The 17,382-nt window shown below is 30.4% G+C and overlaps 1 protein-coding gene across 1 annotated transcript; it reads left to right on the forward strand.

Moving 5' to 3' along the window:
• Positions 1–12,436: 12,436 nt before the first annotated feature.
• On the forward strand, positions 12,437–17,049 carry LOC117922140 (probable GTP diphosphokinase RSH3, chloroplastic). The gene is made up of 6 exons (XM_034840172.1): positions 12,437–13,444; positions 13,537–13,722; positions 15,106–15,566; positions 15,657–15,815; positions 15,902–16,253; positions 16,527–17,049. Exons 1-6 carry the CDS (start codon positions 12,737–12,739, stop codon positions 16,833–16,835), a joined length of 2,175 nt encoding a protein of 724 aa, XP_034696063.1. The 5' UTR covers positions 12,437–12,736; the 3' UTR covers positions 16,836–17,049.
• The last annotated feature ends 333 nt before the right edge of the window (positions 17,050–17,382 follow it).

Raw genomic sequence — 17,382 nt, forward strand, 5'->3', positions numbered from 1 at the left:
ACAGATGGTGTTGAAGAGGAAGGAGAGACCTCGGTAATGGTTATCTGCACTCGGTTCCAAGATAGCAATCTGTGGACCCTACTAATGGACGGAGGCAAGTGGCGGAGGATGAGATTCACCCAATATTTACAAGCCACGTGGTGTGCTTGATCTTGTTTTTTAAAAATCTTAACACCTGATCGACATTGAGAAACCCAAAATGACTATAACGCCTCCCACTCAGTTGAAATTTTAAGAATTAAATACAAGGGTGTTTTCGTAAACTGACAATGAGTTGCTTGGCCCTCAATCAATATAGTAGGATTTGGGCCGTTACGCCCATAATGGAATTCAGCCCAAATGAAGTTGAATCGGGCCGAATATTTCGGGATATTAACCCATTATCCACCTACTAAAAGCGCATGCATCAGCGAATTTGAAACGTAGACTATTAGTCAGCGCACATGACGGTTAAAATAATATTTTAAGTACATTTTATTTTTTAGAAAATTCCCTTTTTTTTAATTTAAAAATTTTAAACAACATTTTATTGTGACCATTTGCTTTTTAATTAATAAATAATTAAATTATTTAAAATCATATTTTAATGTAAAATCTTCAAAATTTGATAATTTAATATCAACGTTGTTATCAAACTATGTTTGGTTGCAAAAAATTTGATGAAAAGAAAATAAAGAAAAAAAATGGTAAAAAATTAAATAAAGTTTATAAAATTGTTTTATGTTTGATTGTGCATGAAATAGGTTAAAGGAAAAAACTATGTTAGTCAAGAATGTATTTTTTGCAAATTTTATTCATTTTTATTTACCTTAAGTTTGGTTTTTGGAAGTTTTGAGGGAAAGAAAATATATATAAAAAAAATGAAAAATAAATTTAAAATTAATAAATTATTTTTAAATGATTTTTTAAACTCATTTAACTTATTTTTATTGTTTTATATAAAAATTAAATAATTTTGAAAATATATTAGTTTTTAATTAATTTTAATTATATTTTACTTTCTTTTAAATTTTTATGGTAAGTTAAACATAAGAAAATTGTTTTTTAATATTTTGAAGAAAAATATTAAAAAATAAATTTTCATGTTTGGTTTCCTTATGAAAAATACTAAAAAATTAAATACAATTAAAATTAGTTAGAAATTTGTATATTTTAAATTATTTAATATTTACATAAAAAAAAATTAAGTGAAATAGGCTTAAATAATATAAAAATATTTTATTAACTTTAAAATTTTTTTTATTTTTATTTGCCTTTTACTTATATTTTTCCTTTTTATTTTATTTTCCTTCCATATTTCTTCATATTTTCAAGTAATTAAATATAATTTAAAGGAAAAGTGTCCATAAAAGAAATAAAAAAAAATAGAGAAAAAAAAAAGAAAAGTAAAAGATAAATTTTATATTCTTCTTTAAATTCATTTAACTTTTTTAAGTATCTTATTATAAATCAAATATGAAAAAAATCATTTTTTTAATATTTTTTTCTTTTTTCTTTATATTTCCCGTGAAACCAAAGTTTGGTTAATCTCGGTTTTGATGATAACAAAACAATATTTATAACTAATGATTATATTTCAAGTATAATTAGGCAAGACGATTTCTAAAGTGGCAATTATAAAGACAAATCAAACAAATGAGAAATTATGAAGAAGAAAATCACCTCAAAGAGAAGTGTTTTTCAAGGCTCAAGCTTCATAAGATCTCTTTGTAAGATTATTGGTGTACTAGGATTTTCATGCATTACATTCTTTACTTATGCACCAAAATCATCAAAGAGTTATTTTGTTTAAATTTTTTAAAATTTGATGATTTCATGTTTTCAACTAAAACATTGTGTCAAATGTTTTTCAAATTTATTTAAAATGTTTTAAGTTAAAAAAAAAAAAAAAAAAAAAAAAAAAGTTGATCGTTCAGCCAAAAACGGCTTAACCGGTTGAACCGGATGAGCAACCGGTTGACCCTCAACTCAACCGGTCTAGGAGCAGGTCGATCCCTAGTTCAACAAGTCAATTGTGTGAATAGTAATCGATCGACCCCCAGTATAACCGATCGAGGGGTACAAAAAACATTCTCTCTCTTCCAGAATGGTTGTTCAACCGGGTGAAGAATCGGTCGACCCCGACCTCAACCGGTTAAGGTTCGGTCAAGGTCCAACAATCACCTGTCAAGCATTGAATGTTAACAGCTGGTCAGCCGTTCGACCCCTAACTCGACCGGTCGAACCCCCAATGACTAGTTTGACTTCTTTTTTTCTATAAAAATGCTCCAATCTTCATTGTTTCATAAGCTTAACCTTCCCAAACCTTTCTTGAATATATTTGAGACTTGGAATAATGTTTTTTAGTATACCATTGTTTTAAAACTTGCATATCTTTAGTGCACCATTCAATCTTAGTTTTTTTGTATTATTTGAGTCAAGGTCCAACAATCACCTGTCGAGCATTGAATGTTAACGGCTAGTCAGCCACTCGACCCCTCACTCAACCGGTCGAACCCCCAACGACTAGTTTGACTTCTTTTTTTTTTCTATAAAAATGCTCCAATCTTCATTGTTTCATAAGTTTAACCTTCCCAAACCTTTCTTGAATATATTTGAGACTTGGAAGAATGTTTTTTAGTACACCATTGTTCTAAAACTTGCATATCTTTAGTGCACCATTCAATCTTAATTTTTTTGTATCATTTGAGCCTAAAGTTTTGTATTAGGATTTTGTGAAATTATTTGTATATCTTTGAGAGTAAGAATCTAAGTGTGAAGTATCACTTATGGATTCTTAAATATAGGGTATCACTTGAGAAGTTATTCAAGAGTGAGGTATATCTTGAGGTTTGTAAAGGGTGTTTGGAGCTAAAAGTCTAAGATGGTGGATTGAAACCATAATCCAATTGTATTACTTGAAGGCTTGGTTTGGAAGTCTTGAATTAATGGAACCTCAAGCTTGGGATTGAAGTTAGAGAAGAGTGGATGTAGGCCGAGTTGCGTCAAACCACTATAAAATCTTGTGTTTGCATTCTCTCTTTCCTACTCGTTAATTTATATGCAATTATCTTTATATTATTTTATTATATATTTGCATATAATTGTCTTTTAAATTCACATAATTTAAATTTACAAAAAGAGACCATCACTTTATTCACCCTCCTCTAGGGTGATTACCATATATTGGATTAGTCTAATTTTTCTAACACTTCCCACTAACCAATTATTGTCATATCATACCAATTAAATAAGAAACTTCCTATGCTTAAAGTTCAAGCCTTTGATGATGCCTATGCAGATGTTATTGGGAAAATTTGGAGGCTTAACCATTATAAAATGATGATAAGAGACACAAGAAAAAGCAAAGAAACTCAAGGAAATACTCAATTAGAAAAGATGGTGAACAAAGTATAAAAACAAAGAGGGCATGATGGAACGTAAGTGTAGTCCCATTCATTGGGTATTTGGACCATAGTGATGCTCTAGAAGTCTAGGCAAAGGAAAATGATTTTATATTTTGAAATCAATCATGTCTCATTTAATAATTAAGCTATTTGTTGTGTACACTTTCATTTTTCATTTTTTATTTTAATAAATAAAATGGGTGATTTTAAATTTATCCTTTTTTTTTTTGGGTGTTTGAAAATTTTCTAATTATCCTTGTCATTTTCTGCCTTCCTATAAATTGAAGATCAAGATGAGAAGAGAGATTATTGAGGTGGGGCACTTTCATTCCAACCTCATCTCTCATTATTTAAGGGGGTGTTTGGTACACGGGAATAGGGAGTGAGAATAGACATCTCATTCCTTTTCTCTCTTATTCCTATGTTTGGATAAATATTAAGAAGGCGGAAATGAAATAAAAAATTATTCCGGCAGAAATCAAATCCAACTTATGAGTCGGATTTGCATTCATTAAAAATAGGTGGTATTCTGATTCATTAAACCTATTTGATAATATAAAATAACCTAAATTACTATTTTACCATCTTATCTTGTTTTTCAAACCCGATGTTTATCTTCTTTGTAAAGGTAGAGATCCATTCATCATCCACTTCTTATCTTTTTTGCAAAGCTAGAGACCCACTCATCATCCAATTCTCTGCAACAAGTGATTCTTCCAAATTGAATCAATTAAACCTTCCACGATATTTAAAAAAAAAAAAATCAATTTCTAATTTATAGGGTTTTGGATGTTCATTTTGATTGTTGGATCTAGGATTTGTCATTGTTTGCTGCAACTAGGTTCTGAAAACTCCCTTCTACATCTTCGATCAGGTTTACCTTATTTTCTCTTTCTTCTTCTACTTCTTTATATGTGTTTCTTCTTCTCTATAAATCGATTAATTTTTTTTTTATTAATTTATGTTTGAAATCTTTGATGTTTCTTTATCTTGTATTAATGGAAACTGGAGAGAAAAATTGAAATGGTTGGAAAAATATTTTTCGATTTCACGTGTTTACAATATTGAAAATTTTTAATGGTTATGAAAAAAATAAAAGAAAAAAACAAACAAAAACAAAACTTTTGGTTTTTTTTCCCCTTTGTTTATTATTATCGGATATGATACTTGTTGAAAATTAGAATAAATTTGAATTCTTTTATTTCCTCTTTTAAAAATAGGAAAAACATTTGCTAGCTTTGAGAATTTAAATATTATAATAAATAATTTTTTTTGAAAAATATAATTTTATAACTACTTAAGCATGACAAATTATTCAAATTTTTAATAAAAATAATAATTGAATATTTGTGCATTAGGGTTATACGATTTTTTATGGTTAATTTTTTATTTATTGAGTATATATATATTTTTTAGTCTTATTATTTAATAACAAAAAACCTCTCAGATTTTATTTTTTAAAAATAAAAGTAAAAATAAAAAAATATTTTAAATTATATGTAAGGATATTATTGTAAATTTATTTCTTTTTCATTTCTATTCCTATTATTATCAAACATTGGAATGGAAACAAATAATCATTCCAATCTTGTATTCCTAAGTTCATCCAAATGCTAGAAATGGAATCATCAAATTCATTTCATTCCACTAAGAAATAGGAAAGGAAACAAAATATTATTTTCATTCCCTATTCCGACGTACCAAACACCCCCTATTTAAATGTATTTTCTTTCCATCTCCAACTTGTATTAGGGTGGGTTGGATTGGATTGGGATAGGGAATTTTTGGCACCTTTTAAAAAAAATTATTATCTTTTTAGAAGTTCTAACATATTAAAATAAAATGTAATTTACAAGTAGATTAATTAATTAATTAATTAATTAATTTCTTTATATTTTATATATATGGGAAATAGCTATATTTTTATTTTAAATATATTAAAAAAGAAAAGGAAATAAAAAAATATTTTTATTTAATTTATTATATATATGGGAATGTTGAGTAGTCAAACTTGAATTAGGTTTTTTCAAAAAAAATCTCAAATTTGTTTTTGATTTATTTATAGTACCCTCCCAAATCATTTTTATTAGAAAAAAGGTGGGGTGGGCCATAGCATCATCATTAATTAGGGTTGAGGCTATAGTTTATAAGGTGTTCGTTCCAAAGACCCCAAATGGGTTGGACTACCTAGTTTGGCTCATGGCTCAACACACCAAAAGATCATATTGGATTGGTCTGATCTAATTACTGTAGTGGGTTGTACCAGCTCAACCCAGTCCTTTGGGTCATGTTGATCTTAAGGGCACAATCCACCATGTTAGCTCATCATGTCTCTTTTGAAAGGTTAAGTAATAATTGAGTGACTGCCAACCTAGTTGGAATATATTTAGTGATGCAATTCACACATTTTTTTTCTTCATTTTTCATGTAATTTGTTAAAAAATTTAATAAAAGAATTACATTTGTTATACTTGGTTTTCTTTTATATTTCAATATTTTAAATTTATTGTTATTATGATCAACAACACATCCAAATATGATTTTTTTTCTATTTTTTTTAAATTAAAATTGGTACATACATTACAATTACAAACTTTATAAATATGAAAAAAAATGTATAATTATTTAAGATGTTTGAAGTAACAAAAAGAAATTTCATTTAATAATAAAAAAATTCTAGGACAATATAATGACTTAAAAAAATAAATTAACTATTAACAAAGTTAGGGTTATCCATCGGAACAACCCACTAGGACAATCCATCGGCACAACTTACCAACACGACCTATGACATGGCCCTCAACATGACACAACATGCCATAATTGGCTCACAATCTTATGGGTTGCCCTAGGCAGCCCATTTGGCTTGCGTGGGTTAACACAACATAACATGATTTTCAATTGAGTTGTGCCATGACGCATTGCCCCATAAAAGCCTATTAAACATCATGTTGTTCTAACCCAACATGACCCATTTGACACCTATAACGGTTATAAGGAAGTGTTAAAAAGAAAAAAGGAAAAAAAAATGATAATTTTATAAATTCATGATCTAAATATTATCGAGGTTAGAGTAAAAGTCAAACTTTACAACCATAAGATAATCTAAGACCTTTCCCATATCCACTCCTATTTTTTGTACAATTCAATCAAATCAATATATTTTATATCCATGATTAAAATTAGTAATAAAACAAGTTGATTTATTTGTTTTTCTAAATATATTTTAGCATGAACTTAAATATTTAAAAAAAAAACATGATTTCATCCACCAAAATACTAATAAGGTCAAATTTAATGTCTAAAAACATACATTGAGAAAATCATTAGAGTGTTTTTATATAAATAAAACACTAAGCTCTCCTATGATTATCATATCTTATTATTATATAAAGAATTATCAATTTCATTCTTGCAAAGATAATAATAATAAAGCGCTTCTTGATTTTGTAGTATCATATTTTATTATTATTAGTGCATTCATGTACCTTGGTAGTCGTAGTCTCATATATTATACTATTTATACGAGGCATTTAACATTATTTTTTTTTATTCAAAAAAATCAAAGTTACAATTACTTGGATACGCAGATACAATATATCTTTTACACCCTATAAGTTTATTATAAAAAGGTATGTATTTACTTATAATGATATAATTATTTCATGAAGATTCGCCAAATGAACAATAATGACCGTCATTAATTCATTAAGAAATATTTGTAATATATAAAGGAAGTTGTGAATTTACACGATTTAAATTTGTGATTCAACAAATTCGGGAATTATGTAAACTATCATTATTTAAGGACAACTCAAATATAAAGAAATAAGATCAATATATAAAACCAAAAGGCATAATAATATCAAAGACCAAAATATAAAAGAATTAAATTGAGTATGAATAATTGATTTTTTACAATTCGTCATCAATAGTATATGATAAAATCAATATCATTAAATGAAAGTGTAAATAGTAAAACTAAGATATAAAATAATGAAATCAAAGTATTGATTAAGAGCAACGTTTTTTTTTTTTAAGTAATTTAAATTGAAAAACCACTTATAATATTTATGAGAAAACACTTGATATTTAATTCCCGTAAATATGTTTTCAATATAAAAAAATACAATAAAAATAAACATTATCAAACTCACTATCGATAGAACAAACACAATAAAACCAGACTTATTAGGGTAGAAAACATGTCGATATGTTACATATACATGTCATCCAAGCAATTTGATAACCATTTTTTGATAAACACCGAAGCAAGAAGCAATAAAACAATGAATACGTGCGTTACGATATTGTCTATCGAAGCCATTGATGGGGCTTCAAGAAAACAGTAACGTTTTAAACAAACTATGTGTAGTTTAGGTGTCAAATCTATGTGTAAACATCATGATGGCGACAAAAGAGCAGTGGCGTGGAAGCCATTCCCACTGTTTAATCTCCATGATGCACATGACTTGCACGTTTAGGAAAACACAGTAGATGACAACCTCTCCACCGTGCATGCACGTGCATCTATGCTCCGTGCCGCATTCATCCATGCATGCCACGCACCCATGCCCGTGCCATCCACGTGTTCACACATCATGAACGAAATTGAATTTTTAAAAAATGTTCAATATTTCCAAAATAAAGAAAAAGGGAGATATTTGTATGAAAAGAACATTTTTTTTATAGGTATTGAACTACTCATAATTTTAAATATAAAAGACCAGTATCATATATATAAAATTAGGCACTCTCATTTATTTTTTCTTAGTTTTTCTAATTTTTATTACTAAAAAACAAAAAAAAAATATTAGGGTATTTTTTATAACTAGTTTTTAAAATAGTTTTTGAGAACTGTTTTTGAAAATTATTCTATAGTGTTTTGTAAAATAAAAATTCGTTTGAAAACTTAAAATATTTTTAATTAACTTATTTTTAATATTTTTAAATATGTTTTAAAAATAATTTTTTATGTCAAGTGTTTTATTTTTATTTATTTTATTTATTTGTATAATATTTTTTAAAATAACCCTAAAAAACGAGTAAAAATTATAAAAAAAATTTATCACAAAACACTCTGTTTTCTATTCTTAAAAAAAGAAACAAAAAACATTTTTTTTTTGTGTAATGTGTTTTTCTGATTTATTTTATTTTATTTTAGATAACAGAAAATTGATTAGCTAAACAAATTTTTTATTTTTTATCTTATTTTTTATTTTTTTAAATTGTAAAATAATTTTTTATTATCAAACATGTCTTATACTATATGATTCCAAGCAAAATAATATCTAAATCATTTTTCAATGAATTTACTAACAATTTTATATAATTATTAAACCAAAAAAATAGGAAAATCCAAACCATATATTTTCTCATCATTTTCTCTTATGATTTTTTATTATATTTTTCTTTAAATTCTTCACATATTTTAGATCTATGAACTCTTCATGCTAGTTGAATTTGATGCCTCAAACAACCACCCCAAGTCATTTTCAATATATTTATTTCAATGAATCATGTGTAGAAAAAGTATACCATGGAAAATTATAAGAGAAATAATTTTTTCCACTAATAAATATTGATTTTAGATTCCACAAATTTCAAAATCATATTATTTTTCCATGTGACAAAATTAAACGTTGACTTTGCAACTTTAATTCGATGATTTATCCATTTTTAAACTACTTAAGAAGGTTCTAATAAGAAAAAATCAATGAAAATCAAGTAATTTAATTAAAATAAAGTAACTAGAATCACCAAAATAGACCTAATCAAACATTCAATTCAACTACCAATTAATTCTTAGACCCCCGTCTCTATCTTCCTCCTACATGCAAACAGAAATATTTGCATCTTACCCTACATTTCGACTTTATACATTGAACTTATACTTTATTTTTTATGGATATTTTTATATTCTAAAAAGTCTAATAAAAATTTATTTAAAAAAAAAATAATTAGAAGTATCACTTTTTCAATGTTATAGACAGTTTTTCAAGGTCAAGGGCAACTTTTGAGGATGCAAACTTCAAAAACGAGTCCTCCACTTCCTAATGTAATTCATTTACTCTTGAACTTTCAAAAATAAAAATAAAAATTCTACATTTTCAATTTTTAAAAATAAATATAAAATATTTAAAAATATCAAAATTATCCATATTTTAAAGAATTTTTAAAATATAATTTATAAATATAAAATTGATTTCATAATGAAAATATTCCAGAGAATAAAAAAGCTTGTATTTTTTCTTAAAAATTATTTAAGCTATGTGTGGTTTTAAAAAAAATTTAGGAAAAATGTAAAAGCAAAAAGAAGTGAAGTCAAGAAAAAAAAAACATTTTATATGTTATTTTAAACTATTTTGATTTTTTTTAAATAACGAGAAAATATACAAGTTTATAATTAATTTTAATTATATTTATTTTTTTATAATTTAATAATTTTTTTTAATACTTTAGGGAATTAAATATGACTATAAAAATATTTTTAGAAAACAATAAACTGGTTATTATTTTTTAATAAAACATTTTTAAAGCACCATTTTTAGATTTATTATTCCATCTTCTCCTACTTAATATTTGTAATTTCTGAAAAATTACGTCATAAATAACAATTGAATTTATAAAATAAATTTCCGAAAATGTCAAAACAAATTAGGTGGATTTAAGGTGACCTACCACCAATTGACCGGGCCAAGTGACCCCCACCAATTATAACCTACAGCTCACACATAGACGAGAGAACACCAAAAAGTCGTAGCCACCGTCCGATGTGCCCTCAAATCGCGGATCCCTGTTCAAAATCACATGCCTGGAGCGTGACGTCTTCGACCATCACCGTATACGAACAAAACCCGCTGTTGCCGTTCACAACCACAGCCGCCTCTGGCCGACAAGTGTGCGCCGCCTTAGATGAGCACGTGTCCACAGTCATCCCTCTTGTCGTAACACGTGCTGGACGCAGCAGTTACGCAAGTGGAAATTAGCAGAAAAAAACAATAAATGGAATCGAAAATTGAGGTGGCTTCTAGAGAAAAGTGGAGGGAATGAGACTAAAGGAACTGAGACCAAGTACATTGAACAGCTCACACTTATAGTGAATTGTCTAAAATGCCCATGGGATGTCGAGGAAACTTCTCAAAGGGGTCTCTGTTTGATCCTCCAGTGGGGCCCGGTGTAGCTTTTACTGACATGTGATTGGCCCGTTTGGTCAAAAGTCAAACATCTCGGGACCGATTCACCCTTAATAAGATTTAAAGGAGTTCTCTTTTCGTCCGTTAGAATTCTTGCCTAAGAGGTTTGAGTGCATTTAAGAGGTGAAATTATCAAGGCTTAAAAGAGTAAATTTATAAAATCATTAAAATATAATATTAAATTAAATAAATTTAAAAGGAAATAACCAATGATTAAAAAAATTAATTACAATTTAATTTATTGGCATGATTCTAAATCACTCACACGGTCATACACAAGCTTCATAGGCTGACTATTTCAAAAGTCCAACCATTACTAAAACGCCATTGGTCAAGAATTAACAAAGTCAAAACAATAGACAAATCATGTCCGATCAAAAGAATCCTCCACCGTTGATATAGTGGACCAAAATAACTATTTTGCGTATGGGTTGAGATTTTTGTGGGATTCAGTGGAATCCTAATCCTTAAGCAACAAATTATTAAGGATGAAACCAAACAAATAAATAAAAATATAAAAAGAGGTGGGACCCGAAATCCACCAACTTGCGGATAAAGCAAGGGCTTTGATTACATCATGTGGGCACATGCCACATGGGTGGGCATCAAGTCTAGTCTTCCTTCCATCTATTATGAAATCTAGGCATAAGTGAAGATCTTATGCTTATCATTATTCCAACAACAAGATAATATATAATAATAAATATTTTGATGGAAAGATAAATTAAAATATTATAAAAAATTAGAACTGTTAAAATAGTATTTGGAGGCAAAAGTTCTTCGGATATCCTCTATATGATTTATTCATATTATAATAATAATAATATTATTAATATTATTATTATTAAAATATATTAATTATTCTTATTTTTAGTAAAAATATTTTAAAATAAAAAATTAATTCTTTTATCAAATATAGAAATCAAACACCATCCCAAACAAAAACTAGTTATTTTATATTTTTTTTGCAAAAGTAATGTTGCATAAGAAAGGTATTTGTAAAAAGAGAAGAAGGGAAGTGATAAAGGAAAAAGAAAATTTAAATTTAATATTATTTTTCATATTTCTTAAAATCACATTATTTTAAAAATATTTTTATTATAGTTGAGTATTTTTTTATTATTTAATTTTTCTACCATTTTTCTAATCCAAATTGACTCTTACCTTGTTGGTTTAAGCAATAATAAGCGGATGCAATGTTATTGCTAGAAAAAAATATTGTATTAAATATTTTTTATTTTTATGGTAAGAATAAAAAATACGATTTTTGTAGTCCTTCATTTTAATATCTCTATTTAGAAAATGAAAAATAATAAAATAAAATTAATTTTCATTATTTTTGTGAATGTTCAAATAATAATTATTGAGCTATTTAGATCGATGACAATAAATAAATAAAATAAAAAATATTTATACCATCTACTTTTTATCATTATTTTTAGTAGAAAAATATGTTAATTTTTAGGAGGAATATTTGATTTATATATAATCTTTGTTATTACCTTTTAAAGGTAATCATTTCCAAAGGTGACATAGGTGGAATATTCCCATCTAATGTTAATACTCCATAATTTTCTCGAGAAAGTGACGTGGATTTCAACCATAAAAACAAAGAGATTAGAAAAAACTAAGCAATGAATACATAATCAGATCATAAAACCCTAAAAATATGAAAAACGGTTTAGATTATTTTTATTAGTTTTGGCTTTTAAACTAAAACCCTAAAATTAGACTATGTCCCAATTGACAAGAATAGAGGTGCATTTTCGGTAGTTACTAGTGGACATGAGGGCATTTGCGTCTTTTCATTGCTCGAATTCCTGGCCGGTGAAGCAATAAGAGGAAAGACAGCTTCTGAGGAAATCGCAGAGGGGACAGAAAGCGAAGCCAAAGAAGAAACCCTAAAATCTCTCTCTCTAGAATTTCACACTCTAGATTCAACAATAGCTCTTTTGACTCTCTTTCGTTGAAAAATCAGGGTTAGGGATTTTCTAATTTTCTTCAATTTGGGGCTTGATTTTGACCTGTTTCTGACCAAATTGTATATATCATAGTGGTGTTTGTTAGAGTTTTTTTTTGAGGGGTTTTGGATCTGGGTCTTGTGTGTAATTGCTTGAAATTCAGAAATTGATCTGGGTTTGTTGTGAGGAAGCCATGGCTGTTCCGACAATTGCGTTGTACGCGAGTCCACCGAGCAGTGTTTGCTCGGCGTCGCACCCTTGCCAGATCAACTCACACTCCTCGCACGATTTCGAGCTGAATTCGAGATCTTCGTCGTCGGCGACGGCGTCTCCATCGCAGAGGCCGGCCATGGGGGGTCTCTCGTGCCTGTTCTCCTCGCCGGCGGTGAAGCACGCCGGCGGCGAAGAGTTGGGGTCGATGTGGCACGACAGGGGCGAAGAGCTGAGCAGCTCCTTCTGCTATTTGGGATCGTCGTTGAAACGAGATCGGAGCGAATCAAGCCCGGTCTCGGTGTTTCAAGGCCCGGTTTCGTGTAGCAGCAGCGTTGGTGGGTCGTCCAGAAGCCCCCCGATGAGAATTGCCCGCGAAAGGAGCGGCGGCGATGGGGTTTCCAGGGTTGGAACCAGTGGGTTGTTCAGTGGATTTGTTAGAGGGGCTCTGGGTTCCTACATCGATTATGATTCGCCCACCTTTGAGATTGGTGGTGGTGCCCTAAATGCGGATTCCTCATCAGTTCTGGTAGATGAATTGACCTTCAATATGGAAGATAATTTTCCGGACAGTAACTCCGAGCCTCATGTGAAAGATTTGCTCTTGGGTGCTCAATTGAGGCACAAAATATTCTCTGAGGATTTCGTTGTCAAGGCTTTTTACGAGGCCGAGAGGGCGCATAGAGGGCAGGTATAATTTTGGTCGTGAATTTTGAAATAGATTTTCTGGTTTTTTGGATGTTTGAATTTATGATGATGGGTATCCTATTGCCCTTTTTATAGATGCGAGCCAGTGGGGATCCTTATTTACAGCATTGTGTGGAGACTGCCGTCTTGCTGGCGAAAATTGGTGCGAATTCAACCGTCGTTGTTTCGGGGCTTCTCCACGATACCCTTGACGATTCTTTTATGAGTTACGATGATATTTTTGGGACTTTTGGAGCTGGGGTTGCTGATTTGGTTGAAGGGGTAAGAGGCATACTTAGAATCTAAGTATTTGTGCTTAAAAGTATTTGATACTGTTTGCTGCTGAAAATTGATTGTGGTATTTTTTTTTGTTAATGTTCAAAGCCCTTTTTCTAAAGGAATCTTCTTTGGAGCATTTACAGACATGATTACTGTTGATGACCTATTCAATTGAGATATAAAGGAATCAGATGTGAACTAGTTAAAAAAGTGCTTATGATCTAAGTTTTATGTTAGATTTACATCAATGCGGAAGTCGGAGTCTGATATGATTAATAGATCACTTGGATTATGTGTAAATAGGTTATAGTTGTAGCTGTTATATTACTAATGTGGTTGGCTTGAATTAGAATCACAAATTCACAGTGCTCCATCTTCAAGATATTCTTAGACTTACATCATTTTGTCATGGAATATTTTGCCATGAGTTGTGAATTAATGATTGTGTTCTAAGATTAAAAAATATTTTTATATGTTTATGTTTTATTTCAATGGAAGATACAAGGTATAATGTTTGGTATAGATCGTGTGGTTAAGTAGTTATTGTTTTGTTTTCATCCTATCAATTGCTTCTTGTGGTAATAAAGAAATGATTAAAGCGTAACATCTATTATGGTGTTCTTTTCCACGGTTAGAGACAATTCTAAGTTGGCATGATTTTTGTTTGGGAAGAAAACATGAGAAGGTATGGGAAGCTGTTTCTGTGTGCATTTTTTGAATGATTTGGAAGGAAAGAAATCCAAGAGCGATCAAAGTTGGATCAAAAGCTTAAATGAACAAAGTAACCTTTTAGTATGGGTTTGGTTCCACATAAAAGAAAGCTTAATGCCTTTGATTTGTAGATTGGTTGCAATTGTTCCGTGGGGGAATGTTGTTTTTTTGTGTTATCTCTTTTTTTTATATTGCCATTTTGTACCCATTGTTAAGTCTTGTGTACTTAGATGTCTGTTATGTCAATCACTATTTTTCCATGTTACTCCTTTTTTTATTTGTTTTTGCTGGTGGTGGAGGCAGGCATGATTTCCAGATTTTAAGGTTATATTAATGTGGACCTTATGGTACTGTGTCTCTTAGTGATTCTATTTTCCTTGTGTTTTCCTTGCTTAACAAACAATGACAGGGACTACTAACATGCATTTTGTACTGAAACTTGATAAGATCTCACGATTTTTAAAGAGTTCATACTTTTGTGGTGTAAATTGGCAATATTATTTATTGGATTTTGAAATTTTTAAACATTTTCCTCAGTTTGCTTCATGATACAAGCAGTTCACAAGATATTGTTTTTGTTCCTAGTAAAATCATTGCATGTTTATTTTGGTATAATATACTGATAAAATATTCAATTTTTTAGGCTTCTAAATACCATTTGATGACATTTGTTAGGTGTCTAAGCTAAGTCAATTGAGCAAGCTAGCACGTGATAACAATACAGCAAGTAAAACGGTTGAGGCAGATCGATTGCACACCATGTTCCTTGGCATGGCAGATGCCAGGGCTGTCCTCATAAAGTTGGCAGATCGATTGCATAATATGATGACACTGGATGCATTGCCTTTGGGCAAGCAACAGAGGTTTGCTAAGGAAACTCTGGAGATATTTGTGCCATTGGCCAACCGGCTAGGAATCTCTACTTGGAAGGAACAACTAGAAAACCTGTGTTTCAAGCATCTCAATCCAGATCAGCATAAAGAACTATCCTCCAAGCTTGTGAAGTCCTTCGATGAGGCTATGATTACTTCTGCTAAAGAGAAATTAGAGCCAGCCCTTAAGGATGAAGCCATTTCTTACCATGTTTTATCTGGGAGACACAAAAGCTTGTATAGCATTTACTGCAAAATGTTGAAGTATGTCGTCCGTTTCTCTTCCTGTATTTGTCATACTATATGTTTTCATAAAATTCAGACTAGGAAAGTAATTGCTTTTGAATTGTGCAGAAAGAACATGACCATGGATGAGATACATGATATTCATGGATTACGATTGATTGTTGAAAATGAGGAAGACTGTTATAAAGCACTTGGAGTTGTTCACCGATTATGGTCTGAAGTGCCTGGAAGGTTCAAGGACTATATAAAGCATTCCAAGTTTAATGGGTAAGTTAGGGATGAAAGTGATTGTGCGTTATTTCATGTGTTTGTTTGTTTCCCCCTTTTTTTTTTATTTTTTATTTTAATTGTAGGTACCGATCTCTTCATACGGTGGTGAGGGGTGAAGGCATGGTTCCACTTGAAGTTCAAATCCGAACAAGGGAAATGCATTTACAAGCTGAGTATGGATTTGCAGCTCATTGGAGATACAAAGAAGGTGACTGTAAGCACTCTTCATTTGTGCTTCAGATGGTTGAGTGGGCTCGATGGGTGGTCACTTGGCACTGTGAGACAATGAGCAAAGATCAATCACCTGTTGGCTATGATAATTCCATCAAGCCACCCTGCAAGTTCCCATCTCATTCTGATGGTTGTCCATTTTCTTATAAACCGGACTGCAGCCAGGATGGACCTGTCTTTGTCATCATGCTGGAGAATGATAAGGTTTGCTTTTGAAATTTCTATATTTATTTTAGAAAAAATATTCCTCTGATGACCAGGTGGGTCCACTTGAGACGACTTCATTATGCCAATACCATTTCAATTCTATTCCAGTCAAACTTGGTTTGATTTTGAGGCCTTGATTTTATGTAAATACCTCATGCTGATATTGTATCATCCATCAGTAAACCATATCCATTTCTTCCATTTTCTCACTCTGGATCGACCAGTTCATGAATACTAAGCAAAACATTTCTGGGTTTGTGAACGTTGCAGATGTCGGTCCAAGAATTCCCTGCAAACTCAACCATAATGGATCTGTTGGAAAGAACCGGGCGGGGAAGCTCAAGATGGACGCCCTATGGGTTTCCAATCAAGGAAGAACTGAGGCCACGGCTGAACCATGAGGCTGTGAACGACCCCACTTGCAAACTGAAGATGGGGGATGTGGTGGAGCTAACTCCGGCCATACCAGACAAGTCTTTGATAGTGTACAGGGAAGAGATCCAGCGGATGTATGAGCGGGGCGTGAGCGTATCGAGCAAAGGGTCTGCAGCTAGTAGCATGGTTGGCTGGAGAAGTTAACCTTTGGTTTGTCTGTTGGTTTCTACCCTTATAGAGTGCATTACCATTCAATGATAATCATTCTTGTATATACATGATAGATATTTGTACAGAAGAGCTTTATGGTTCTGGTATGAGTGGAAAATTGACTAACTTAGATTGACCAAGGACCAAAAGTTTGATCTCCAGCTATTGATTCATCGATATAATAGAATTCTACCTTGCCTCAGTCCAATTTGGTGTTTCCTTTTTTTTTTTTTTAATTTTATTTACATGCATCTTGATTGGAGTATTGCTTTTGAGAAACCTGCTTGATATAATCATATTTGGGAAGCGAAGCAAATCCCTCATTTTTTTTTATTTTTTTAATTATTCTTAGTTATTACTTTATTTGACCTTTTTAATCTTTTATTTCTTTTAAAATGGTATAAAATAAATTGTAATAAAAAATAATAAATTTCTAAAGGAATGCTTTATCCTTTTTTTTTAGTTCTAATAAATGAAACTTAAAATTAAATATAATAATTAGGAGGATAAAAAATTTAAAGATAAATATCAAAATTAATAT

The sequence above is a fragment of the Vitis riparia genome, chromosome 9, assembly GCF_004353265.1.
Source record: "Vitis riparia cultivar Riparia Gloire de Montpellier isolate 1030 chromosome 9, EGFV_Vit.rip_1.0, whole genome shotgun sequence".
Lineage (NCBI taxonomy): Eukaryota > Viridiplantae > Streptophyta > Magnoliopsida > Vitales > Vitaceae > Vitis > Vitis riparia.

Bases quoted from the DNA above. Each gene is read 5' to 3' on its own strand.
- LOC117922140 (XM_034840172.1), top strand. From the start codon at position 12,737: ATGGCTGTTCCGACAATTGCGTTGTACGCGAGTCCACCGAGCAGTGTT. The intron at 13,445-13,536 runs GTATAATTTTGG...CCCTTTTTATAG, and splicing joins AGAGGGCGCATAGAGGGCAG to ATGCGAGCCAGTGGGGATCC. The intron at 13,723-15,105 runs GTAAGAGGCATA...GACATTTGTTAG, and splicing joins TTGCTGATTTGGTTGAAGGG to GTGTCTAAGCTAAGTCAATT.